Source organism: Zosterops lateralis (genome assembly GCF_965231275.1).
Source record: "Zosterops lateralis genome assembly, chromosome: 2".
Classification (NCBI taxonomy): Eukaryota; Metazoa; Chordata; class Aves; order Passeriformes; family Zosteropidae; genus Zosterops; species Zosterops lateralis.
This window is the reverse complement of record NC_139763.1, coordinates 77,688,794-77,716,696: the sequence shown is the minus strand read 5'-3', so window position 1 is coordinate 77,716,696 and position 27,903 is coordinate 77,688,794. Positions and strand designations below refer to the sequence as shown.

The following is a 27,903-nucleotide window of genomic DNA, read 5'->3' as shown; positions in this document are numbered from 1 at the left end:
GGGAAAGCAGCAAAGTATATGTAGGTTAAATGGCATGACTTGACACTACAAGATACCATGACTAAGTCAAATCTGGTGTTTTTTCACTCACAAGCCTACCATTTTATTCCTCTGCAACTATCACCTGTTGCTTATTTTTCTATACAGACTTGTATGCCACAGCTATCCATTATTCAGGCCTTGATGACAGACCTGAGAGTCTCAGAGTGCAGTTTATTGATGGTGCAAACTTACAGGTGGTAACAGTATGTCACAGTCACCTTACCCATTTGCTATATCTGTCTATGCTCATATTTTATGGAAATTACAAATGATGTAAGAGGGCTGGGGGAACATATGGTTGGTTATTTTTCCACAAAACCTTCATCTTTTCTCACAGAGTCATTCTTCAAATTCAAAGGGAACACAAGGACTCTTATTGTGTTTTGTCAGAGGTGACAATCATCAATTCTGCAGTTTGTCTTTTGCCTTTTACCTTTATTTGACTTGTGGATTCTTCAGAATTGTGGTTGAATTTTCCTTAGAGTTATTTGAATCACAACTCTTGCATTTCTATAACTTGAAGAAATCCAGAATCAGTACCACCCTTAGACATCCCTAGTATAACAGTACTCAATCTGCCTCTTTGCAACATATGGACTCATTAAATGGATCTGATACATGACACAAAACAACACAACTCCTCGCCCCCCCTCCAAAAAAAAAAAAAAAAAAAAAAAAAAAAAAAAAAAAAAAAAATATATATATATATATATATATATATATATATATAAAAAATAAATAAATTATAACCAGCACAGGCATGACTAAAATATATACCACGAGATTAGGAATGTATATCCAGATATTCTCCGAACAAGAATAGCATAGAATAGCGTGAATTCCTCACTATTTAGTATGAAAGTTATGTTGCATTCTTCTTTACTGACATTCTTTGTGTAATTTCTGTTATCTACTAGTGATTTGTTGATTAAAAAAAGGAAAAAAAAGGTGTATTAGTTCCACACATTGTGAAAGTGTTGTTGGTTCATTAAACATAGCTTGTGACTATGGGAAGAAGGCACAAATTCACTCTCAGTGGAGTAGAGTCCTGTATTCAGGTCTCCCAGACAACCTCATTATTCTTGTAGAAATTGTATCTGTGGAGAACCTGTTCCATTTCCTTTCTTTCTTCATCCAATCCTTTTTTGCATTTTCCCAGTGGAATGCAATCAACAAATACAGACTTTCAGCATATTTCAAAGAGGATACAAAGAGGAAGGGACTCTTCATTCACAGGGAGCCACACAAAGAAAGGAAGAGGCAAAAAGGTTTCATACTCTTCAGTAATCACTGAAGGTTTTCTAGACACAGATGAACACACTGCTTGATTATCTCATCTAGGCTCCATTTTCCATATAACACTGGAGCAAATGATCTTTTAACATCCCTTTCAACCTAGACTGTTTTATGCTTTTTTGTTATCCAGTTCTCCAGAGATTAACTGGTGTCAGCAGCATCCTAAACTAACTTTCCTGACTGTTGCTCAGAGAAGGAGAGATTTAACCTAAAACGCCTAATTCAAACAGCACAGTTCTACTTCTCCTTCTATTGCTACCACTTGTCTGCACAACATTTGAAATGCACACTCAAGGGAGGGAAAAGAAGTAAATATTACTCTCTGAGGAAGATAGTATTCTCCAGGACAAATGTAGATGGAATTTAGCCTTAAAAGATCTGCAGATATACAAAGTTTTAAGTATGCCACTGCCCAACCACATTACCAAAGACCCTGGCCACCTACACTGGACCTTTATATGTTCTCTGTGGCTCATGCTCCTAAGAATTATTTTGGCCAAAACCAAAGCACAGTGCATATTTCCTAAAAAGTTATATTAAAAGAACATTTAAAGCAGTCAAAAATTTCAATGTTATGTTATTTCAGCCTTTTTAAAATTAATCTATGTCTGTGTAATTTCTGACACAGTGTTCATGACCTGTTTACAAATCCTTTTTTTTGTTCCTGGTGGACATGACTTTGTTTTAATAGAATGGAGAATGCTCGAATCATTTCAGATGTTCTTCCTTTCAAAAAGCTTTGTTTCCCCTTTATCAAACTCGTCTGAAACAACAATTTTTAATTTCTTTACTTTCAGTCATTAAGGTATTTTGATGCATAGTTTTAGAGAATAATTCCCTGAGATAAACTGATTTTGTTTGCTTAGCATTTCTGCAAATCATACTTTAGCATCACAAGTCAGGACGAGTAGAATGAAGAAGATAACTGCAATCCCTTTGATGTGGAATACAGACATTCCACAACCTTCCTGTGGGATCTCACAGGTCAGCAGTGTTACTGAGCTACAACCAGGTGTTGAATTCTCTGAGGTGCCACTTAACTGCACGGCTTTTACTGATTGTGAAACCACTGCATTTACTTAGGACAGGCATAAGCTGGGTAGTAATTTTTTTTTTGTCAGTATAATTTCCTGCTAGAAAAGGCAATTGAAAAAGTTTTCTAAAAAAATATTTTTTTTGTCTGCTTAAGACAGATTATAGTATTTTGAAATGTTATCTGTCACTTTTCTTCAAGAAAAAGTGCATCTGAATTTTCCTAACAATCTGTGGCCTTGAAAGTGTTATATTTTGGGTTCTGTCCTTCCAGATCAGTCAGGGTACCAAAAAAAAAAAATCACCCAGTTCAGTGTTTCGGTTCCTATAATGTGCATAAATTATATGAAGGGAATACAATCCCCTAAGTTATAGAGGCAGGTAGCTATTGAGATCCAAAGTTTTGAGGTAGAATTCAAAGAACATATTTTTTAATTGAACTTAACTGAAAATGAAACTGAAGGAAAAAAGCTTATTTAACTGAATTTTGTGGCAGTTCCTATTTGGAAATGCCAAAACATGCATTTTTTGTGTTTTCCCTATGTAAATTTCCATTCAAGAAATTACTTTTTTTTTAATTATTTCACATATATAGACAAGGATATATGCATAAAAAGTTAACTTTTTTATGATTTCATTAAAAATATAAACTAATTAATCGGTTGTTCAAAATAAAAATTCCTTTCCTTTTTACCTCTTCTATGTATGAATCTACTTAAAAACGTAGTTAATCCAACCAAACTTCCCCTACTATTATTTAAGATATAAATAAATCGTCAGTGCTGTTTCATTTCTTGCATTCAATGAAGCAGAGGTGCTCTGCAATCAAATAGTAGATTCACAGTTCATCCAAATTCTGACAGTTCTGACCCTTGAATTAAGAAATATTCACCACTACTGCTGCTGAATTCTGCTCTCTGTACCCCATTCACCCTGAATGTTAACAAGACAAGATAAATTGATAATCATTTTGCTTTGTTAAAGTTGCCTCTGGAGTCTAGATGTTGCCAAGTTCTTCCAGTCCTTGCTGATCTCTAGCAAAGCTTGAAAGTTCCTGGAAATTTCCCAAGCCAAATTTGAAGTTGCAGAATGACAGCAAAAGAGTAATGAAAGCAATATCTGGGCATTATAATAATTACACCCAATTAGTTTACACTGCTTATCTCCTCTTTGTATTCTTCTTACAATTTCATGTAATTACACTTTGACAAAAAAGCAAATGTAGAAGTCTTCATATGTGGATGTTATTCTTTAATTCAGAAACTGCAAACACACACACATAAAAGAGATTATTCCAGATTTCTGAAGTCTATTAGTATACCACACAAAATATTTTCTATTGCAGCCAGTGGACTATTACAGGGTTTGTTGCTTCAGTCTTTTGAGATGAATGAGAGACTGAGGCTTTTTGGCAGATAATAGCTGGGACAGGCAGGAAACCCAACCCATAAAACTGCTTGCACAACTGAAAAATTATGAGACTCAGGTTATTTCTGAAACCTCCTCAAAAAAATAAGTGTTTATTCAGAAATTATTCAAATGTTTGCCTCAGTTGGGATATTTCTGTTTCCTACAGACTGGCTTTTTCCGTTTTATCTTTACTCCCATCCTCGATTTTACTGCTGAGGCTTCTTATTTCATTCCCAAACACCTCCCTGACTTAGCATTCCCTATTTGGACTGTTTATTTGATCTCAGTTTCCATGTACCTAGTAGCTGCCAGGAACTGCCATTGGCCACCCAGCATTTAATTTCAGTCTTCTGTTTCAGTCTTTGAATTTTGTGTATACTGATTCAGCTAATATTGTTTTGCCTTTGTCTGTTTCCAAAATCCTATATTGCATAACAGCCTATGTACATCAATCTACCTCCCTACTCTTCACCGATCTTGCTCTTCTTTCTTCTGTATTTAAATGAGGTATCTCTGTTTCTTGGGCTGAGAAGATCAAATGTTGAAAGTATGGGGAAAAAAAGTTTCCTTGTTTGCATACAGTGCAGACTCAGGTCTGCTACCTGTAAGCTCAGCTGGGACTAAGGCTTTAATGATAGATATAAATTAAAACTTTGATTATCATAATCACAGTAAAATTCCTATTTTTGACATAAAAGGATGCATCTGCTATGCAGTTTTCAAGTATTAAGACTTTGTGGACATTATTTTTGGGGGGGGAAGAAAAGCAGAAAAAAAGAAGAGATCATTATTTTCATTCAGTATAGGCAAAACAAAGAATATCCTTTTTCTTCTAGGGTTGAAGATTGGGTTTTGCTTGTGTTTTTTGCTTTCAAGTTTTGCCAGAGTAATGGATTATTGCACAGGATATCTTTGAATAGTTGTCCTTGCTGTTACAACTGGAGCTGTCAGATTCTGTGTCCTGACCTTGATATTCACTTGGCTATTAAATGCTCAAGTAGTTATTGTTTTTTTGGGTTTTTTCCCCCCAAGATGGCTTCGAAATGGAACTGAAATCGACATTGAAAGTGATTATCGCTTCAGTTTAATAGAAGGAAGTTTGATCATCAGCAACCCCAGTGAAATGAAAGACTCTGGACAATATCAATGCTTAACTACCAACATTTTTGGCAGTATTTTAAGCAGAGAGGCTGTTCTTCAGTTTGCATGTGAGTAATTTTTTTTTTTTTTTTAATATTGATAAATCAAACCATAACATTGCTTGATAAGGCACTAAATTGCCATTTGAATATGTTACAGAAATGACACTGACATTGCTGGGCTAGAATCTCAAAATTAGAAATAAAATACTTAGTGGAAGAAAGTTATTTTCTGTGGACTTGTTACTTTTAAGCATAGAACCATCAGGGAAAATAACTCTAGTACATGATCCCAAATGCTGTACTTTAATGGCATACTTGAATACTCTGCAGTGATGTATTTCACTCAATGCTAATTTCCTGAAACATTGATCATTTTGCCACACTCTCTGAGCAGGAAAGAAAGAAGTTTAAACTTAGGAATTGAATGAGATAAAGTGCCTATGTATCTTTTGGATAGTCTGCACCTCTCACTATTCTTTTTTCAAATGTATATATGTATATATGCATATATGTATATAAATATATGTAGGTTATGGCTTTGTTTTTGCATACAAATCCAATGTACTTTCATACATTATAAAACTGAAGGGGTTTTTATAGTTTTTAATAGAAACCAAAAATGTTCTAGCTTTTGAAATCATTCACTACAATATAATTTTCAGAAGCTATCAATAGTTCATGATCCCAAGTAAATGCTATGGTCTATCAGTAGCATGGTCTGTTTCAAACATACAAAGCAGGAAAAACAGGGCCAGGATTTCTCTTCAACTCTAATTTCCCTTCAGCCCTTTACAGGAAAGCATCCAACATAATTTTATTTGTTTATCTAGATAAGTCTTACCATGAGTGGTTTTTAAGAGGAGTGCAAAAACAACTTCATCCTAGTTTCTCAGATCACACTGAAAATAAGACATTACTATGAAACACGAGACAGATCTTCATGTAGCCACAGCTGGAACAATGAGTTTGAGGACAAGTTGCCATCTGCATTCTGCATTTCTGCTGACATACCTGGTGTTGTCTAGAACTCAGCAGATCTAGTGTGAGGTATGATCCTCTCTTAATCCACCCCTCCCTGGTAGAGCCAGACTTCTTAAATCTATTGCTGAAGTCTTATCTGCTGCACATTCCATCAAGGTGTTTGTTAGGAGATCATAGCAATATCCACCTACTTCCGAGCTGGGAAGAATAATGACATTTGGCAGAGTTTGCTCATGCCAAGACAGCACGTTTAAAACTCTAAGCACCACAAGTGTATCATGATATTACTGGACTTCAGTCATTAAATGTAGCTTCTGAGAAAATTCTGCTGCATTATATCTTTTAGACAGGAAATCTATTCTACAACAAATCCCTTGGTTCGAGAACCCAACCACTGGTAAAAATGCATGGTTCCAGGTGTCTGAACTTCAGATTTCTGTCCCCACCTCAAGAGTAAGGCTAAGAGGTGGAAATTTAAGTTGAAAAAAAAACCCCAAAAAACAGGGAAAGTGAGAGCTGGAGCTCAAGCAACAGAGGACTTATGAATTTCAATAGCTACATCCACAGTTTGTTCAGTCCCCCATATACTTATAATATTATCTCCTCCAAGAAACCGAATTTAGATAAAGTTAAAAAAAAAATGATTTAGTGGGTTTATTTTCATTGGATTTTTAAGTTTATACTATCTTACACACCTACTTTTGCAGGTATCAAAATTATTACATCGTAATGTCTGGAATGTGATTTCTGTTCATTAAAGTATTTGGAAAGTATACTGAAAGTTTCTGAGGAAAATTTAATGGTGGAATACTATTTGGAAGTGCTGAGGTGTAATAAATAATGCTGCAGGACTTTCAAGAAAGAAAAGGCTCTTATAAGGACATAATTTTTTAAAAAAAATATTGAGTAATAACTGATTGAAGTTATTTTAGAAGTTTGTGAGGAACTTGTTCACAAAAGCAATTTCAAGTTCAGTGTATATTTGTAGCTCAATTCCTATATAGCATGATACTTTCTCTTCCACTCTTGTTTTAATGCTTCTTCAATTCTCTGATCTTAAATGGTTGGTCTTCATGATGAAATAATATTTGCATTATGCAGCAACTCAGATTATAACACCGTTTAAATTAATTAAAGTTTAATGATGTCACCATACTATAAACTCATAGTAACTTATCAGAAGCTTGATATCACTGAAAATTTGTAAATTAGATCCAAGAGCCAGAAAAGTTGTAAATCAGATCCAAGGCCCACCTCTCCCAGTGCCTCACCACCTTCATAGTGAAGTATTTCTTGTTAACAGCTGCCCTGCATATCTCCAGTTGATTCCAGTAAAACAGAAAGTAAAGCATTGGAATAGATTTTTTTAAGGAAATGTCCTAACCTTAAAGTAATTAAAATAACTGGTGCTCTGCAGTTTTACTGGGCTCTAGTGGCTTGAAGGGTAATATATAATCCCAAGGATAAATGTCCCAAGACATTTCTGACTATGAGATACAGAGTTACACATAACAGTGTTCATTTTTCCTTTCCTCAATGAAAACAATGGATGTAAATTCCAAAAGCTTAGAAACTTACCACTTTCACGGGGGAAAAAAAAAAAAATTAAGTTCATGGAATTGTTTGAATGCATGGTTTGTACCCCTGTGGAAAATAGTTGCATCTTTGCAACTTGAAAGTTGTTCTTCTAATTAAAAGGCGAAATGGCATGCAGCTCAAAATGGAGCAGGGACCATTAACCAAGGCCTTCGACACCATCTTACAGACAAAGTGTGTACTCTAAGGTACCTATACAAAAATATCATGAAACCTGAAAAAGGAGAGTATGTTAATCACACTGGTTCTTAGTTCTCTCCCAATTCCATGGCCAATTGCTATGGTTATTATCATGTAATTCAGCACTGCTGACACACTGCAAGTATAAATGTTTATGTACCTTGTCATTTGCATATGTGTGCACAGTTAAAATAGGAAATACTTTGAGATACTTTTATCATGGTTTTGGATTTGAAAGAGAAAGAGATATAAAGTAAACATTACTCTGTATATATATAGAGATATAATATTTGAAATATCCTGCTCCATTGTTGGTTATTTTTATGGAACAAAGTTGGAAAAGCAGTTATGTGCAGTTAAAGGTCTGCTTTAAATTTTAAAGCAAATACATACAAAGATTTAAACTCAATAAAAGTTCTCTTTTCTTTGCATTTCCTATGATGTCTCATGCCCAAGGTCATACTGGTTTATGCTATTTTAAGAAACCAAGAAAAAAAAAGAAAAATAAAGTATCGTAAATGAAATTAGAAGTATATTTTTTCAATAAAAACAAAACCTGATGCAAAATTGAAAAACAATATATATTTTAACTTGACTAAGTATATCTGCCTTAGTGCGAAACAGCTGCATATTTTTGCATGTGGTTCCACAGCTTCTCTTTGGAACAGTGTCCTAATAACTTGGGCTACAACAGAGGATGTACTTTGTGCTTAACTTTGCCACATGTACAATCTCTATATTCCATTAGGTCAGAACACAAAATTGCTTTCCTTTATCTGTGGATTATTCAACCTTTCACAAGCTTACCATCTCAGTGATATTTACAGCCTGGATTAAAAACCTAAAGAAGTGGTAGGGGAAAACAAGTTCTCACCTGTCATTTATGGAATTCACTCCTCATTGCAATTTTATTAATCAAATTGCTTCTGGCTTTTTGCATCATTTCCTTTTTTCTTTTACTAAATCTGTTTGGTTTTTTTTCCCTTCAATCTACAGAGAAGGGTATAGATTGGATATAATGTAATTGTCCTTTTCCAATGGATGATCTACCACAACTGACCAGTGATGTACAGATTAAGAGGTCACCCATGATGCAGACATAAAAATCATTAGTTTCCTGAGAAGACAGGCTGCACATTGCCCATTCTATCACAGCACACTTTTGCCAGCCTTTTAATTGACTTCACCTACTAAGAAATGAGTTTAATAATCTATGTTCCTTTCTTGCCATCATGATCCCTGGACACCTTGTTCGGTATATTTCATAATTTCCTAGCATTAATTTGTAAAGAGTTGATTTATTTAAGTCCTCTAGTCTTAAGAAAAGCCTTTGTTTCTCATGTTCATCTCAGAAGATGTAGAATTACAAAATGGCATTACAAAAGCAACATTTTCTTCTGAATCATAGCAATCTAAACAGCTTCAGGTACTATAAATGAAAGGTGATAACTGAAATGAGAAAGAAATTAAAATGCAAGTAGTTATACTTTAACTTTCAAGAATGTCCCTGATGATCCTGTAATAAACTTTTAAGTTTGTGATTGCTTTGCTCTGAAAACATTACAGCAGTGCAAAGAATGTTACTATGTCAGTTAATAGCTACACCTACAACAGTGACTTACACTACAAATTTTTTTGGATTGTTTTCTTCATTATCTCAATATGGTCTCTTTAGAAAATATATGCTTAAAAGACACCTGAAAACTGTGTGTAAATGCAAAAAATATAATTTTTTGTAGAACTGTTTGAATTTTATTAATAAATAATTTATTAATTGAAGAGTATCATTCAGTGACTCTGAAATGAATGTGAACTTATCAAACTCTACCAACAGTTTCAGCTGTTGTTTCCAGCCACAGTTTGCCACATAAATTTTCAAACCACTTGCGTGTATCTACTTTAAAATTGTGCAAATCTGTCCCCTTCTTTTGTTAGAGGATCAGAAAAAAATTAAGTTAAAGATACATCTTTTTTCATGTAAAAATGTTGAAAAAGTTAAGTTTTCAGTCATATTAGAAGTCTAGAAAATGAATTTTAACTGTGGTGATAGTTACTTTGTTTAATAGAAATATTCAACCTATATAACTAAGTTCAGTGGTGAAAAATGCTAAGAACTTTGTCTCTAGCCTAAAAAAGCATTTCACATTAAAGAATCTGCATAATCCTTTTGAAGTTGATGGGGTGATGTACATTCTTAAAATTCAGCACATGCTTAAACTCTTTGTTGTTGTTAAACATGAGGCTTCCTGAACCAAGATTTGAAACAATCTGTATGGATTTGTTGCATGTCATCATGACAGACACATAATAGGTCTAATTAAGCCTTCTGTCATTCATTTCTTGATTCTTTCTTCTTAAAGCGAATAAATACCTTAGAATAATAGACTTTATGAATTAAAATTTGCAGAATTCATTACAACTCATTTTAAGCAGCATTTCTCAAAGCTCTCCTGTCGGAAAAGATAGATCTTGGTTGTCTGTTGTGACTATGGTGAATCTTCAATGAAAATTTACCTTCAACCCTCACTTTACATAGGTGAATCCAAGTCTGAAAGCAAGTATGGAGAAATCGATAAAATAAGCAGGTCATCTAAAACTGTGAAGACAGCCCCTACTCTTTCTGAAAGAATGGCCAAATTAATGAATTTTATCTGTTTTTCAAATTTCCAAACAAATAATTGAGTATTGCCAAACAGTAGCTCTGGGAGTTCAGCTGTATTCAGGAGTGGTATCCAGTGAAAGCTTTGGAAAAAAATAAACAACTTATTTCCTGGAACTCCCCTTTCACAATATGCCTTTAGAAATTGTCTTCTGACCCTATCAACAGTGGCTTGTCTGTAATAGCCTAAGACCAGCTCTGATAGACTTGCTCTGTGTTTCTGTTCCTTCAGTTCTGCTTTTGAATCTGTCTGAAAATTGCAATTTCCATTTTTCCATTGCTGCATCAGCATTTAAAGACCAACATATCTTGCTTCTCCATTAGATCACTTTAAAGAGCAAAGGAAACCTAATCCTTTACAATCTGAAAAAGGAGGTGCTTTCTTTCATGAGGACACCAGGAGGGTGGGGAAATTCTTTCATCTTCTCTCTGTCATCTCAAAAGAGTATCCTGTCAGTTTCAAAAGGGGCTCTTTGTGCTAGTAAAGTAAGCATTCCCTAGCACTGAGAGGAAATCATCTGTAAAGGTCCACATCCATAATTCTAAACTGTTCTATCTTACAAGACAGAGAGTACATCTAAAAATCTCTTTTGAGAATGGCTCCTACTCAATTCTGCTAACACCCAAAATGTGACAAGAATTGTCTTGGAGAAGGCTGTGTTCCCACCAAAGAATCCGAGGTAACTCCTCCAAAACAATGACACTATCCATGATGAAAATCCAGTGAAGGAGACTATTTCTTGATACCTTTCACTGTACTAGTATAGACAAAATCTTTGTCTGAAAGGCAAAGATAGAAGATTTTCCTTCTTCTCCCAAAAGATGTTCGCTCCTCCTTGTCCTTAAAAACAGCTCACTCATATCTTAACTTCATCCACTTGAATTTCCTGTAGTGAAATCATACATTTCTGCAGCCTGAGAGAGACATTTTGACGACACTGAGAAACAAAACTCAGGAAGCTCTAATACAGCAAATCTCTTATTCTTAATTAAAATTAACATTTATTCTTTAGCATGATAGCACTAGAATGAGGGCAGTGTGAAAAATTGAGGTCAGATGCCTGATTAGGGATTATACATCAATACAGTGCAGGTTTGATACTCATTAGGATAAGTTACTAGCTTCAGAAAGGGGTGTCAGTTCTGGATGTACTCCATTGAGCAACATTTATTATATCATTCCTTTTGAATTGCACATAGGCATGACTTTAATCTCATTGATCCTCATATCCATCAAACACCAAAAAAGATATGATTATTTCCAGGTATTTAAATGGAAATGATATTTATTAAACTTGTCAAGATCATTTATTGCTACATAAGTTTTGATGCCAAAAAAGTATTCTGAGGTTTAAGTTCTGCTAGTCTTTTATTCTGAAAATGTACTTCACACAATATATTTTATATTTCTTGTTCTTTGGAAGAATTAATAGAAGTCAGTCATGTAGAGAGACACAGTTTGAAATGTAATTACAGCAATCATTTAAAGATGCACAGTACATCTACTGACTTCTCCTTTTAGCATTGTGCATTTCTCCGCAGGACTGGAAGGCTGGTGTTTAACCTGCCCATAACCTAACTCACCTATCTTTCACAATCTAATCTATCATGCTAATGAATCATTAAACTTGGCATTTAAATATAGATGACAGTAATTAACGGTAGCATTACTAAACAGGAGAAATTTTAAAAGGTTGAAGGAGAATTTTGTGCCAAGACCAGACAACATTTTCTAAATTTCCTTCACAAGTTCTAGCTCAGGCTGACTTCTGGAAATTACCATGTCATCTCTCTACTTACACCCTTCCAGATGTGGTGTATTGTGGTGAGCACTACTGTAACTTCTTTCAAATGAAAAATTTTATTTGAAATTTCTTGTATGGTATCTGTAGTGCTACCATGCTCATTTTTCTCCCTCCTTTATCCTGACACAGGTGTATTAATATTATGGGTTTCCTGAGAAACAGATCAGGCTTCTGGTCTCATCGAAAAGCAAAGTTATCTGACTGGTTATTCTCCTGTTTATAAATGCAGGGGCACAGGTATTTGTGATAGTAGAAAGAAAAGATCAGCACAAGCCTGGGAGGGAAGAAGAGAGAAGTGGACAGAGCATTTAAGCAGATTTAGGCACTGAACTCTTTATAAAAGCAGTTGAGACACTTTCAATGATACTTTGGAACTCAGGGAGGAAAACTTCTAGGAAAGAGTTGAATTCTGTCTGCATTAATAACACTGAAGAAGTGTTTCTAGTGTTATAAGTGTTTGTATAAATAGAAGGCTACAATGAATAAAGGAGATTGATCATCAAAGAAAACACCTGGAGAGTTGTGAAACATATGGATAAAATGAAAAAGTCAAGTTGAATTTGCTTGGCAAATGAAAGGAAAAATAAAACAGATAAGTTTTTTAGTTCAATTACTAAAAAATAAAAAGATAGTGGGATAGAATTAAAGTTAATCTACATATGACCTCAACTTCAATGGTCACCTTTGTTTGGTTTTCTATAAGGACAGAGCAGCTCATACATCTATTTCCACATAAAACATGAGATACCAGTACCAGAAAATCAGGCTTTTACTTTGGGAATGGGAGAAAACCAAATGACGTTTTCTTACATCTGCCATCAGCATCTAGCAGTTTACAATTTCTTTTGCACTGGTTTTAATGTCAGATGTTAGAAGTTGTTTTCATAGGACATGGCATATATGTAAAAAGAAGCAAATCCTTTCTATAAAATATATTGTAACCTGTCTTAAAAAGAAGCAAATCCTTTCTATAAAATATATTGTAACCTGTCTTCATAAAGAAACTTAAACACACACAGAGCTAGATAATAAAAATCCCCCAAATAAACCTTTTAATTAGGTTTCAGCCCTATATCTCATCAAGCATGGAAATATGTAAAAATGTCCTCAGGATTCTATAAATATGTAAATCTTGAGCCCACCCACATACCTACCACACTTATTAAACCGAAATATATTAAGCCAGGAATTTATATACTGTGTGTCTAACTACACATTAAATCTTACAATAAATTTTATTGGAATTGCAAGGTCAAACATCCAATCCAGAGAATGAGGGATTTATCATTATCTGTGTAGTCTGAATCTTGCTTTGGATGCTGGGGTCCTGAAATATAGAATTGTCACACAATCTCTTTTTTTTTTTTTTTTTTTTTTTTTTTTTAAGATATATTAGACTTACTAGACTCATTTAGGTCACAGAAGAGTTACTGTGCACTTACTGAACAGTGTTCTATGTTCTATTTTCTATTGTTCATTGCACAGCCCCCTGCCTTCATTAATTCAGACTATTCAAAACCTACTCTGAGGATTAAATTAATTTCCTCAGAAGCTTTTTATGGTACTCATCATTACAGCATCTAAGTGCTTCATGAACATTAATACATTTATTTTTACAGTGTTCCTGTGAACTGAGTAGTTATTACTATCTCCTTTTTATAAATAGAAAACTAAGACATAAGAGATGTAAAATATCCAGTAATGTGGGGAACTCTGTGTGAGCTCATCAGGAGCTACTTTTCCCATGTGCTTAGTGGAGACAGAACTGAACACTCTCCATCACACTGACCGATCTTTTTCTCAGCCTTTGTATCAGTCATATCTCAACCCTGTATCTAGTTTCTGATCTTCTCCTGCTATTGATAAGGCTACTGATCCCGTTTCCTTACGGACTGAAGGCATCTGTTTGATGAAAAAGGGATAGTAGCATCTTTCTACTTCTATTTTAGTCTCCATGTACTCATTTTGCCTAATTGCCTGCAGTTCCTCTGTCTCACATTTTCCACTTTAGAATTCCTAAGCTCTCTTTTAATCCTTGTCCTTGTTCAGTACCTTCTATAGCATGCTTTTCTTTCCATAACCTGCTGCATCCTTAAGAGACTGAATGGATAGTTAGTTATTTTTTAACTAGAACTGAGATTAACTAAAACAAAATCTTCTAATGGAAAGATTTTGCCATCTTAATCACAGTTTCTATGGTGTTTAAATAATGGATGGATTTCCTGACAGTACAAATATCCATTAGTAGAATGGATTTTTTGAATTAGAATTTTTTTATGTATCTTCAGGCTAAATAAGTAAAATTGCCAATCCATTAGCTCTCATAAGCAAAGTGGGCCAAATATTTGAATGACAAACTTACAGTACATTCATTAAGGACTTCTACTGAAAATTCAACATTTTCTCTTCTAAATTATTAAATTATTACCACAGACAACACTATAATGAAACAGGTGCCCCTTGGATAAATTTCTTCCTGGAATGGAATGAAACTTCTACTTAAATACTTTTCATTTATAAACACTTTTTTTGCTATGAGATTTCAACCATTTTCGTTCATTAACAGAGATTGACTCTGTGTTTTGGTTGGTGACTTCAAGACTTTGACATTTTAAGTCAGCCTTTATTCAGTCATATCTTCTGAATTCCACTGTCTTTTATTTCTGTCCTTGCCTACTACATTGCTTTGTGGCTCACAAATGAAAGTCTATTCCTCTGTTGAAATTAAAGTGTGAGAAATAGAGAAAATCTTAGCATATGATCATCACTAGCTATGATGTGAAAAAGAACTCTTTTGATTTTTTTTAATTTAATTTATTTATTATATTTTGCTTATATAAGATCTGGTAACCTGTAGTACTCTGATATTGGGAAGTGGAAACTCCATTAATTTTTAATAAAGTCATGAAACTGTCGTTACCTCATTAAAATCAGATTTGCTAAAAAAAAAGTGAAATAATGAATAAAATATATCAGTGAATATAAAAGTTGAACAGAAATATTGATAAGAATATCATAGCTAGCGGAATGAAAGAAAGAATTTTCAATTCAAGATTGCCTTGTGGCAATCTCAACAAAAAAGCCAATCCTTTAAGTACTTTATCCTGCCAAACATAGTTGCCAGCAGTTCACTCTAAGTCCCTGGGATAGCATTCAGGATAAAGATCTTTGCTGTATATTTTGGTCAAAGTTCTCTAAAATATACAGAGTTTTGTACTATGTGAATGAAGGATATTTAAATACTGGGATACTAGTTCCACAGGAGATTTAAGCACTTATTTTTTTTTCTTAGTCTAATATTGACCTCTTTTTTATTTCTTTCATGGTCAAATTCCAAAGCAATATATTTTGGAGTCGATGAAATATGTCTTTTTAATAAAATAAAATTGGGTTTTATAAGTTGGTTAAGAAATCCTATTATAGTGAAATAAAGTAGTTTTTACAGTAGTTTGAGTACTTGAAATTTGACTTTGTAACATTATACTACAAATATAGGAAATTCTTATCTATATGTAATGTGTATACAGACATTGCAAAACCTGACCCAGTACTGTCAAAACTAAAAGCCTAAATAACTATTTTTATGTATAAGAATAGTAAAAAAATACTGAGACAGAAATACCATTATAATGATCTTAATATTTTTCTGAAAGCTGTGACACTAAGTCTCTAAAATTCTGCTCTAGTTATTCAATTGTTAGAGTGGAGTTATAAGAAAATAATCTAATAAGGAAGGAAAGGCTGCATATAAAGTCATAATTAAACTGACAGTGTTCATCTAAACTCCCTCCCTCTCTTTCACCAAGGCCTCCCATACAGCTTGTCCTTAAATAGATCCACAGTTTATGAATCATCCTTGTTCACTTCACCTACCTGATGACAAAGGTGTGCACATTCTGCCTTATCACACAGACCTACAGTGAAACTTGCAGCCCAGAAGCTTACCTTTATTTCCTGTTATTTTGTATACACTCCTAAATATGTGACCATAATACATATCCATACTTTTCCCTGGGGTAAAGATTTGCATAAAAGAGCGTAGAATAAAAGATACTAGAAACAGAAGAGGCAAAAAAAACCCTAACCAAATGCAAAACCTGTGGATTCAGACTGTTTTAAACAAACTTTATATCAGACCAAAAACATGAGAAGAAAGATTTTTACAAAGATCATTTAAGAAAGACAGTATACTACCATATAAAATTATTCCCACATTATTCGAGACCAAATTAAACAGAGCATTTTTAGGAGACATAGATTTAAAATATGTACAAAATTTGTTGAAACTTGAAGGAAAAGGAATGAAATTCAAATGTTTACTTTCATGGTATCACAGGTACCTTTAATTTAATTTAAATAAAGTATTTTCTGAGGTAAATTTAAGTAAAGCATGAGAGTTGGACTCTGTGATCCTTATGGTTATGTTCTGACCAGAAATACTCTATGATTAATTGAATAGAGGCAAAAAACATTGAATTGAGTTAATGAGCATTTTGAAAATGGAGTATTTTAAGGACTTGTTACAGTCATATCACAGAAACATAGAATGGTTGGGTTTGAAGGGACCTTAGACATCACCTAGTGCCAACCCCCCTGCCATTGTCAGGAACACCTCACACTGGGCAAGGTTGCTCAAAGCTCCATCTGACCTGATCCTGAATACTTCCAGGGATTGGGCATCCACAGCTTCTCTGGACAATCTGTTACAGAGCCTTAACACCCTCAAAGGAAAGAATTTCTTTCTAATAGCTAATCTAAACCTACTCCCTTTCACGGTTTAAAGCCATTCCCCCTGGTGCTATCACTGGCCTTCCTGATAATGAGTCTCTTCCCATCTTTCCTGCAGGCCTCTTGTAATTCATTTTCAAAACAGTCTTAATGTTATCTTCTAAAGTAACTTATCACAGAATCACAGAATATGCTGAGTTAGAGGGGACCCTGAAGGATCAACAAGTGCAACTCCTGGCCCTGCACAGCACCATCCCCAAGAGACATACCATGTGCCTGAGAGTGTTGTCCAAACATTCCTTGAACTCTGCCAGGCTGGTGCTGGGACCACTTCTCTGGAGAGCTTGTACCAGTGCCCAAACACCCGCTGGGTGAAGAACCTTTTCCTGATACCCAACCTAAACCTCCCCTGACACAACTTCAGGCCATTCTCTCAAGTCCTGTCACTGTCACCACAGAGAAGAGATCTGTACCTACCCTTTTGCTTCCCCTCACAAGAAAGCTGCAGGGTGCAATGAGGTCTCCTCTCAGTCTCCTCTTTTCCAGGCTGAACACACCAAGTGACCTCTGCACACAGAATAAAATGAACAAATCCTCACCTCACAGAAATTTTTTTGAGTACGTCTGTTTTTCTAAGTATTACATTTAGACATATATCAGTGCATAAATTGTACATTTCATCTTTCTAGGAGTACTATTTGAAAATAATAATTCCTGACATCAGTTGTTTTGTACATCCAATTGTTTGCAACCCTTTCTAATAAGCTTATTCTTTCGCTTCCTAAAAAAAGAATTGAAGATCTGTAAAACAGATAATGGTTTGGGGGTTTTATTTAAATAGCCAAGCTTTCCAGATCAGTTACACAGATTTCTTATCTTCAAACATTATCAATTCAGAACCTAGTGCTCTGTGGCAGTGCATTGCAATGAAGACAGCATTCATCAGTCTACTTTAGTTAGTCAGGGCTGCCAAGTTTTATTCCCTTTTTTTATTTTAATCTTATTGAGTGTCCTGAAGTATGATGAGTTTTCTAGGATATTGCTTATGTTTTCTTGTTTATTCTTATCTCAGTTAATGAAAAACAGTCAAGGCAAGTGAATCAGTCACTGATGCATAAAACCCAAACCAAATGTTTTCTAAAAGCAAGAAATACTGTTTGTGGCTTAGCAACTGAAAAATCTGTAAATGATGCCTGTCATAGAGTTCCATGCTTTCAGTATTGATGCTCTTAAAATGCTTTCATCCACTTTAACTGATCCTTTTTCCAGATAGTAATTATGACTGATGTCTTTTAAGCAAAGACTGCAGATATGTCTGTTGTTGCTATGAAAATGCATGTGAACTAGGTCACTGCTGCAATATGCTGGAATGTGAGTCTTCATTTTGAAAATGTTTTAGATTCTAGGGGATTTACTTCTGGGTTTGCTCAAATCTACCTTAATACTGAAATGAAATATTTATACTGGACTTAGTACAATCAGGTGGTCATTTTGTTTGACAAATTGGGTCACCTTTAGAGGAATTAACCTTTTGTGAGCTCCAAATTCATTTGGGGTTTTGATGCACTGTTCATGGTGAGCACCATGATATTGGCACACATGGGCCAACACTGTAACAATAACACAAAGTAGCTGGAAAGCACGTTCTCCTGATCCAGCAAGGGTGAAATATCAGATTTTGGTCCTGAAAAAAAATAAAATTCTGTAGAATTCAAGAAGAGGAAAACAAACATCACGAAAATAATTTTCCATCAGTAATGTGGGCTTTTGAAAAAGCTTTTCCAGATGTCTTCTCACTATGGTTAACTGTACATCCATGTTATCTTAATTTTTTTAAAAAATTTAAGCAATTTGTCCATACAAGTTCCTGGGAATGCACTGGTAAAAATAAATATGTGAACAAAGATTTAAATGCAAATAATTTTTATATTAAAGACATTTTACTCTCTTCAGTGATAGTAATTATTTTCTCTGTGCAAAGGAGACAACTGGAATCAGTGACATTCATTTTCAAGTTGGAAGCCAACAGGCAACATACTGAAACCTGGTTCCCAAAGTAAATTATTACTGAGCATCTCACATCTCTTATGTTTTCTGTGTTATCACATCAAAGGAACATACAACCTGGAATTTGTATCCACAGCTTGTTTTGCCATTGGAAGGGTCTTATTTACTGATTTTATATAAGTTATCTAAGGTGCAAGCACCAAGACTGTGAAATATTTATGTGATATGATACTTAAAATTAGTTTGGAAGTAATTACAAAAATGGTGGATTTTATATATCTTACTGAAATTGCCTACAACTAAAGTAGCTATAGGAGCAATTTTATATTCATGGTTTGTACTCGTCTGATAGAAAAAGTTGCAAAAAGTATAAAAATCTTTTGTACATTAAGCATAAGCATTTTGAAAAAGAACTCTAATAAAAAGTTTACAAGTTTCAGTGTTTGAATTATAATGCCTGCAAAGGTGATGTTTCCGCTTCAGCTCTTTAAAATACTGCTGGAAATGGGAATGCATTTAGGCACTTAAGGTTTGATTTATAAAACTCCTATTTACTTTTATGCAGGTTCTTTGCATAATTTACTTGGTAAAAGTAGAACAGTTTTAGTTTACATAAATCATATTATTCTTTTCTTTTTTCATGGAAACTCTTATGGATGTTATGTCATCATTCTTATTTCAAGAACGTGCATTAAGATAAAAAGGGGTTGAAGGTATGCAAGAACTGTGATAATCTCAGACTCCAAAAGCAGATTGCACTGCATTATATTTTATTTCAAGAAAAATAGTGGAAAGATTTTTACAATAACGTGCAGAAACTAGAGTTGCCTGAAGAAAGTTAAGACAGAAAAAAAATAGTTCCACTTTGAAACTCTGTGTTTGGTCTGATTTGGGATTTCCAGGATATTCACCGTGAACTTCTTTGCTATGTGACTTTTTATTTTCTAAGCACACAGTGTTAAATAAAAGAGGGCTAAAGTACTACTCAGGTCAGCTTAGCTATCATCTAGTTTTCCAGGGATTGGTACCCATGAGAGATGTGAGTCAATGACTAGAGTATAAGCAGAAAATTGATTACCACTTCTGTAAATGTTCCCAAATTCTATCACATTCTAGATTTAGTTCAGAGGGAAGAATATTATTTTCCATTACTGTATTAGCTGTAAGAAGAGGCCAAATGCAACAAACTGAGAACAAATTGTTTGAGATAACATATTAACATGGAAAATGAGCAGTTGATCTGATGACAGTTAGCATGTAGAAAAATTATGTACCTAAAAACTCTTTTTGCCTTGGTTTTATCCTGGAAATTTCTCTTATCAGATCTTTTGAATCCCAGAATCTCAGGACAGGGACTATCAAAATTAAGTCCCACCCGTCACAGGAAAATAGGATAAAATTAATAGAATAGAGTAGAATACTACATATATCAAGGGGGCTTATACGAAAGATATAATGGACTTTTTACCAGGGTTCATAGTGGCAGGACAAGAGAAAACAGGAAGAAGGTAGATTTAGATTAGCTATTAGGAAGAAATTCTTTACTGTGAGGGTTGTGAGGCACTGGAACTTGCTGTCCAGATGAAGTGGTGCTTGTCTGGTTTAAAATCTTATGTGTTTTCTTGACAGTCTATCAATAAGTGTAACTGCTGAGGTTTGTTTCCTCTCATTTTCTCCACATTTATTTGTTCAGGTATGTGTCTCCTTTGATTTTTTTTTTTTTTTTTTTTTTTTTTTTTTTTTTTTTTTTTTTTTTTTTCTGGTTTCTCTCTTTTCCTTTAGTGTCCTTCCCAGTTGACAAGGTCTGCTGACAGAAAACCTTGCTGGAATATATGTTCTTACAATCTCGCTCACTTGCCTTCATCAATTAGTGTGGTCAACCAAGTTTTGTTCTTAGGGACTGCTCTGTATGTTTTGTTTATGACTTACTCCTCATTATGTCTTTTTGCATTGAGAAAGGACTTTAACCAGATATCCTTAAAGAAGGAGTCTCTCTTCTTCCACAGACCATTAAAAATCTGACTAGAGAAGAAAAGTTGCATTGTTTCTTCACCAAGTTATGATTCTTTCACACATCTTCTATCCCCCTTTCTGCTCATATCCAGAAGCGTCTAAAAATATTAAAGGAACTTTGAGGCAAAAATGTTTCAAATAACCCCAATAGCAACAAAAGCACTATGCTTTTATACTTTCTCAGCTGTTTATTCTTTCAAGCCATGTCAGTTGAAACCGTGCTTTCCTCCAAGTATTAAATAAATGTAGAAGCACTGAGAGCATTAAAGTAGCACTAGGCAGTCTCTTAATGTACTTTGTAGTAATTTTCCTCTCATTCTGAACTGCTATGCATTGTTGTCATAACTATCATGAGAAAGAAATCTCTGCTAGTCATAAGGACTGTGAACCCACATTTCATTTGCATGAATTTGCACAACATAATGTTTCCTCGGTTTATACCAGAGGATTTTTTTCCTGATCTTGAGATCTGTATCTCACAAATTCTTTCTTAAAAGAAAGAAAGTAGATAGTAACCCACCTCTCTGTAGTAACCATAGCACACATTCCTTTTTTTTTATTCTCTTCTCTGCAGCATCTCAATATTTGAACTCAGATTTTTCAGTCTACCTATAGCAGATATTATACAATGGCATAACATCACTTTTTCTCAGCTCTGTTATAATTTATCAGCTCACCTAAAATTAGCAGCTTGCACCTTTTTACATCTCAATGTAAGCACATAGGTCTAGATTTTAAAGTGTGAGCTAAGATTAGTGTGAATAGCCTCCCTGATGAAATTGTTGCTAATCAACTAGTGAAATGTCACAGAAGAAATGTGTAAGCATATATGTGTATTTAAATGCAATTATAAGCTTTACCTTTATCTAGCTGATAAATCCGAATATAGAAATTCATATATATATGTATATGTGTGTATATATATATGTATATATGTGCATGTACATATATGTATATTTTTTTAATTTCTGAGCCAGTCATTATTCCCAGGCTTTTATACTTCATCTCATTCCACACAGGGCTGGTTTATTTGATATGGTTTTTATGCTATTGACTGTCTCTATATGCTCATTGGGCCATGTTTGTACAAGGTTTTATAAGATAGCAGCTGAGCCAGATAATAGGGGCTGATTCCAAGGTTGAGAAGTACGTCAAGATCTTCTGAGAGAGAAACATGTAATGTGAAGGAGATGTGAACCACAGAATTTGCAAAACATTGTTATGGTCATTGCCTGCTGTTAGCCTCCAAATTTCCCTCTGTTTAATTAAATTTTAAATTATTTTTCCTTCTCTACAGATGATTGAGATAGCATCTTGAGGTTGCTCTGAACCTTCAAGGAGCTGGCTCCTTCGGCACAAATTTGACCATGAATCTCTTTACCATCAGAAGATGATTCCCTGATTCTTTCAGAACCTAGGCTGAAGAGACATAAAATTTTGTATTTAGTAGATTGTCTCTTGACAGGTTCAGCTAGATAGGTTAAAAAGCTCTGATTCCTATGAAGACTTTCATGAAAACAATATAAAAAATATTACAACAATTAATGATTGTAAGGTCTCTTTTCTACTTCTGTGAGAGGAATATCAAGACAAATTCACCTATTCTACCTACACAGCAATCTACTTACTATGTCCCTGTCATCACAACTGCTTTAAGTTGTGATGGAAAACTACAGAAATTGCTAAGGAACTGGACTGACATATGGCTTTTGCCACCCTGCGTGAATTCCAAAGGACACAGATCTTCCCATGAAGTTTGATCATTCACAGACACCTTTTTTGGATTTGAAAAACCCCAAAAGTTGGTGAGAAAAATATAGTTGTAAGTTTTCAGCAGAAGTTTATTTTCTTTTCTGTATCTATCTGTACTATTTCCCATCTGAGACATAGAAGGGTCAGGAGCTTTGAGCAATTTTGTCTGAAAGAATTAAAGGAGTCTTATACTATTGGCACCTATAAGCTTTAGGATGTGGTACAATATTTCCTAGGGTGTTGTTCTCTGTTGCTCCTTCATGAGTCACGTTACCATGTGGATTATCTCTTGATGACAGTCTGTGTCTTCATGACACTTCTATTCTAAGGGAATGATTATTTTGAATTATTCCAGCTTCCACTTTATTGGAACTCTTAATCAAAAATCATGGCTACTCTTCCATATTGACAGTATGAAGATTCCTGATCATCCCTTCCATCCTGGAGAGCATACCCTGGGGTGCATGTAAGTTAAAAAGAATCTTGATGGATGGTAGAAGGTTTGGAGGAGTAGAAAAACAGATTTTGTTCTAAAAAATGAAATGTTTCATTTAGCTCTACAATGGAAAGGTACACTGATACATTAACAATAAGGCTGCAATTTATCAGGAGAAGGAGCAAAAAAATCCAACATTTGAAACTTAGAAGTACTGGGTTTTATTTGGTATAAGCTACAACCTCACAGAAAGAAAAATAACCATTGGAGGAACTTCTCTAGAGAATGAGTGCAAATTTTCCTTCTTTTTATTTAACATTTTTTATTTTTTTAAGAGGCATCTTTTTTATTTGAAATCATTAATTTTGAGTATTTCTGTGGTTTATGTTACACTGGAGTCATGGTAGATGATTGAGATGGTAATTCCTTATTTATCACTTCTTAATACATTTGAAGATGTTTAAAAATGTCTTCTATATTTTTGACTCTTGCATTAACTGTTGGGAACAATATGGCAGTTATTCATTTGCTGAATGCTGGCTAAAGACAGAAAAGGTAAAACTTTCACAAATGATCCTTCATTAGGAGCACTTATGACAGCACGATTTATTGATATACCTTAGGGTATGTAGTCTGATTATTTGCTTGACTTTGACATACCATCTTTTTACTCACAGGATCTCTGAAATTTGCTTTCTCACATTTTCTCTTCTCCAGTCAACTACTTACAAGGTACCTGATTTATTCTCTGTGACAATCCTAGTACTAACTTTGCCATGTCTAACCATATAAAAGAGATTCTGACACTCAGATATAAAATAAATGGCCAGTACTGTTATCAAAAATATTAGCAATTCATTTTTTATTATTTTCCCTATATTTTAGTCCTAAATTCTCTAGCACCAAGAGGCAGTTTGCTAACTTTACTCTTCTGGCAGAGAGTTTCCTTAGAGAGATTCTAAACTTGATCAGACAGGGCAACTTGATTTAAGGCTGGTCCTGTTTTTAGCAGAGGGTTGTACATGACCTCCAGGGGTGTCTTCTAACCTGAATTACTAAGTGACAATTATATGGAGGAGAAAGGAAAAGTTTCTTAGCCAAAGTCAGACTTCAGTTCCAAGTCCAAATTAAAGTTAACCTGCTGTAGGCTGGATAACTGTGATTCAAATTTGGCCATCCACAACTACTGTCCTCTGTCGTTGGGGTGGTCACGCTACAAAGAGTGACAACATAGAAGTTCAGAAGGCTTAGAAAGCTCTTTATTATGGCTGGGTGCTGTCTTTTATACAGTTTTTACAAACCTCAAGGGCAATTTCTAATTGGTTAATAACTTTCTTGTTAATTATTCTATTAGTTAGTAAAAGATATTTACTTGTCCATTAAATCTATCTATTCTCAGATTATTTATATATTTTCTTTACTGATTCTCCTGGGACAAATCTCTTGGTCATTATAGGTGCACTTATTTTTCACCCTCAGAATAGATTGCTGTGTTAAAGGAACTTCTCATTCTCAAAACAGCTTTTTATGGTAACTTACAGATCATTTGTTAGTTGCTCTTAGAAGAAATGGCAGCTTTTACCCTATTCCTACAATCCTCCAAATAGAAAAAACAAGGCAAAATATCTCGTTTTTGCATAAGATGTGATAAGAGCATGAAACAATATAACATAGAATTAGCTTGAACTGCTGGTTCTTGTGGATGGTGGTATGGAAGGTAGTGACACATGCAGAGGGAAGCTGGAGCCCTGTCCCTGCACAAAGCTCTTCTGCATTTCCAGTTTCAGGACAGACAAAACCCACAGTTGGTCCCACAGTTATTACTCTGTCCCACAGTTGCATTCTGTGAAGAGCAGCAGCTCCTAAACTGTTTTCCTCTGCAGTGCTAATGCTGATTGCATAACTTTACATACCACATATTTTAAGCATTGGTCTTGATACTGTTTCAGTGGAAGGAGTTGAATGCCCAGAAATTATTTTGACAAAAACATAATAAAATAAATGTGTGACTTACAGCTTGATTTTTGAGAAGATAGTATCAGTAAAGCTCTTGCTGATATAAATGAAAGAAAAATTTAAGCTTACAAATATAGAGTCCACAAGAGTCTTCCTCTAACAGGGACCACACAGCAATTAGATTACATAATTTGTCTGATAGAAGTGAAATTTGTTTCCAGGGTGTGTTGAATGTCACAACTGTCCCCTGAGATCCTTGCATTTGTCAACATCAAGGGTGCTCATTTACCTAAGTTGGAGAGGCTCATGTTTTTAGCATTAAGAGATTCTGACAGACTGTGTCACAGTATCTAAATTGCCTTGTGTTTTTTTTTTTTTATCATTGAGGCAAGGAATTACTTCTTTTTTCATTATTTCAATAATAATTTCAAATTATTTTAAAGACTCTTAAAATAATTAATATGGTATTATGGCAATGTTTAAGAGATGAAAATTAGGAACTCAGACACTTAGCAGATAACAGGGTCTGCTGACAAGATCCATTTATTCCATGAAAGGACAAATTGATAAGTAGTCCAGCTTCAGGCCCACCAGTGAAGAGATTAGGAAGCTCAGGAGAATTCAGGGGAATTCATCAAGGTGATGAGGGCTGGACCACTTGCCTTTTCAAAAGAAACTGGGGGAGCTGGGTTTGTTTGTCCTGCAGCAGAGATAGCTTCATGGAACCCAGCAGTATCTCCCAGTGCCTACCAGGAGGTTCACAAGACTTTTTAAAGTGGTGATTACCAGGAAGAAAAGAGAAAACAGGCAAAAACTGGAGGGAAAATCATGGGAAGAAACATATTCTCTGTGAGGACAGCTAGACACCATCCAGAGAGGCTGTGCAGTATCTGTCCTTGGAGGTTTTCAAGCCCCAACTGGATGAAGTTCCAAGCAACCCTGTCTAACTTTTTGGATGACCTTACTTAAACAGGAAATGTGACCAGGGAACCTCTGAGCCCACTCCAATCTGAATTATTTTCTGATCCTTTGATTTTTCTGACTTCCATATTCTGTCTGTCCCTCTTGTTAAATAAATTTGACTGTGGTATTGCAAGAAGTATCACATCTATATTTTTAAACTTAAGTGAAATCTACTTCAGGGTAAGGCTGTGAAGTGCAATGTTTTCAGTTTATTCAGAAGGCAAACAAAGACATGTATTTTCATTTTCTGTGAGACAAGCAGAAAGCACTTTGGCACCAATTTGGATTACACAGAGAAGCTGGAATAAAAAACCATCACTTCTGTGTATTGAATTAAATATAGAAAATTCATTTAAGGGTGGCTTGAGTCCTTCACTTAGGAATAACATAGAATAACATAGAATAGTAATCACCTAGCATCATATTTTTGAACCTATCGTTAGAAGGGGAATTACTGTTAGTTTAGGAATTTCAGCAATTGATGTTTGTTTAGGGTAGAAAGTCAAAATAAAGAGTGAGCAGAGTAAGAGATTTTTTTCCTCCCAGTCTTCTGAGCTTGCTGATATGACAGAATATCTAAATGACAAGCTGTCTCTTCAGGTTCTCAAAGTTTGGCTGAATGTATAGTTAAGGGGTAGAAGACATAAAGTATCCTCAAGAAATATCAGCTTTAGTTTTAAAATACTGAGTTTACACTTGCTCTAAAAGAAATGAGAGACAGATTTTTAAATTTATAAGATAGAAGAAAGAAACATCTACACAGTGGAACTTGCATCATCTGGTTCTATGGCACTGTGGCATTTGAAGGTCAAATTGCAATGCAAGCTCTGGCTCCATTGGTCACAATTCCTTACAGAGGGACAAAAGATGAAAGAATATGTGTTGCTCCATCTGTGATCTGTTGCAAACATACTGCTTACTAGTGGAGATGTTGATGGACAGCCAGTCTCAAGCAAAAAGCATTCATATTTTTTCTGATTTTCCCCTTCTACCTTCATGCAGACCAACCTTGATGTCTGCATGATGTCATAAGGGAGAGTGTGTTCTTTCTTGCTTAGCACCTGACCATCATTTCTACATATCATCTGAATCATAAAATATAGATCCATGTCCTGCATGTGCCATCCTTCCCTTGTGAAATAACAGATTCGTATCCCAGGATTTATGGAATTAAAGAACATACAGGAGAGCATAAAAAAAGTATTTGTCTACTCCACTTTTTTCTTTAAGAAGTTAATGACATTAAAAATTGGAAAGGAATTGCAAATGTTCCCCTTTTAATACTGTTCTTGTGCTGTGACCAGTAAGAGTAGGCACACCTTTTGGAAACATCACATTGTAATGTAAATGTAGGCAAATTTCTTTGCTGTAAGATAGAGTAAGGAGAAAATGGTGAACATTTTAGTCCGGTGTAGTTAAATGGCTTTTCAAATTTGAATTTTTATGCTAAACACAAGATTATGAGTTCCACCTCAGGCAGTCCTGCACTTCCTTCTTGAGAGAAATGTTCTATATTATTTTTTCTGAGCTACACCAGAAACTTTTCTCTTAGATCAGAATACACACTAAGCTTGACCTTCCATGTCCAACTAAGCAATTTGAGTCCATGTATAGGCTAGAATTCATCTGTAAAACACTTACTTTTGGAAGTCTTGAGGAAAAAATTTCTGGAATCAGATGCCATGTAAAAAAATTCATGTTGCACAAGCAAATGACAAAGAACCTAGTTTCAGTACCAGTCTGAATGACAGCTCCTGAAAGGTTGTTTGGCTCTATGCTTTCTGAATGACAAGTCATCATTCCACTGTAAATATGTGTGCATACCACTTATGCACTGGAAGGGTATCAGAAATTGTCTCAGAATGCTTGCAAAAATGTATGCTTTTTTTTTTTTTTGTCATTGAT

General features: G+C 34.7%; 1 protein-coding gene across 2 annotated transcripts in view; it reads left to right on the top strand.

The window, feature by feature from the left end:
- Positions 1 to 27,903, top strand: part of CNTN5 (contactin 5) — a 307,173-nt gene that overhangs the window by 87,822 nt on the left and 191,448 nt on the right. For both annotated transcript variants that reach the window (XM_083854794.1, XM_083854793.1), the window contains one exon: positions 4,813 to 4,988. In XM_083854794.1, the coding sequence (XP_083710920.1) occupies positions 4,813 to 4,988 (176 nt within the window). The remainder of the gene's footprint in view (positions 1 to 4,812; positions 4,989 to 27,903) is intronic.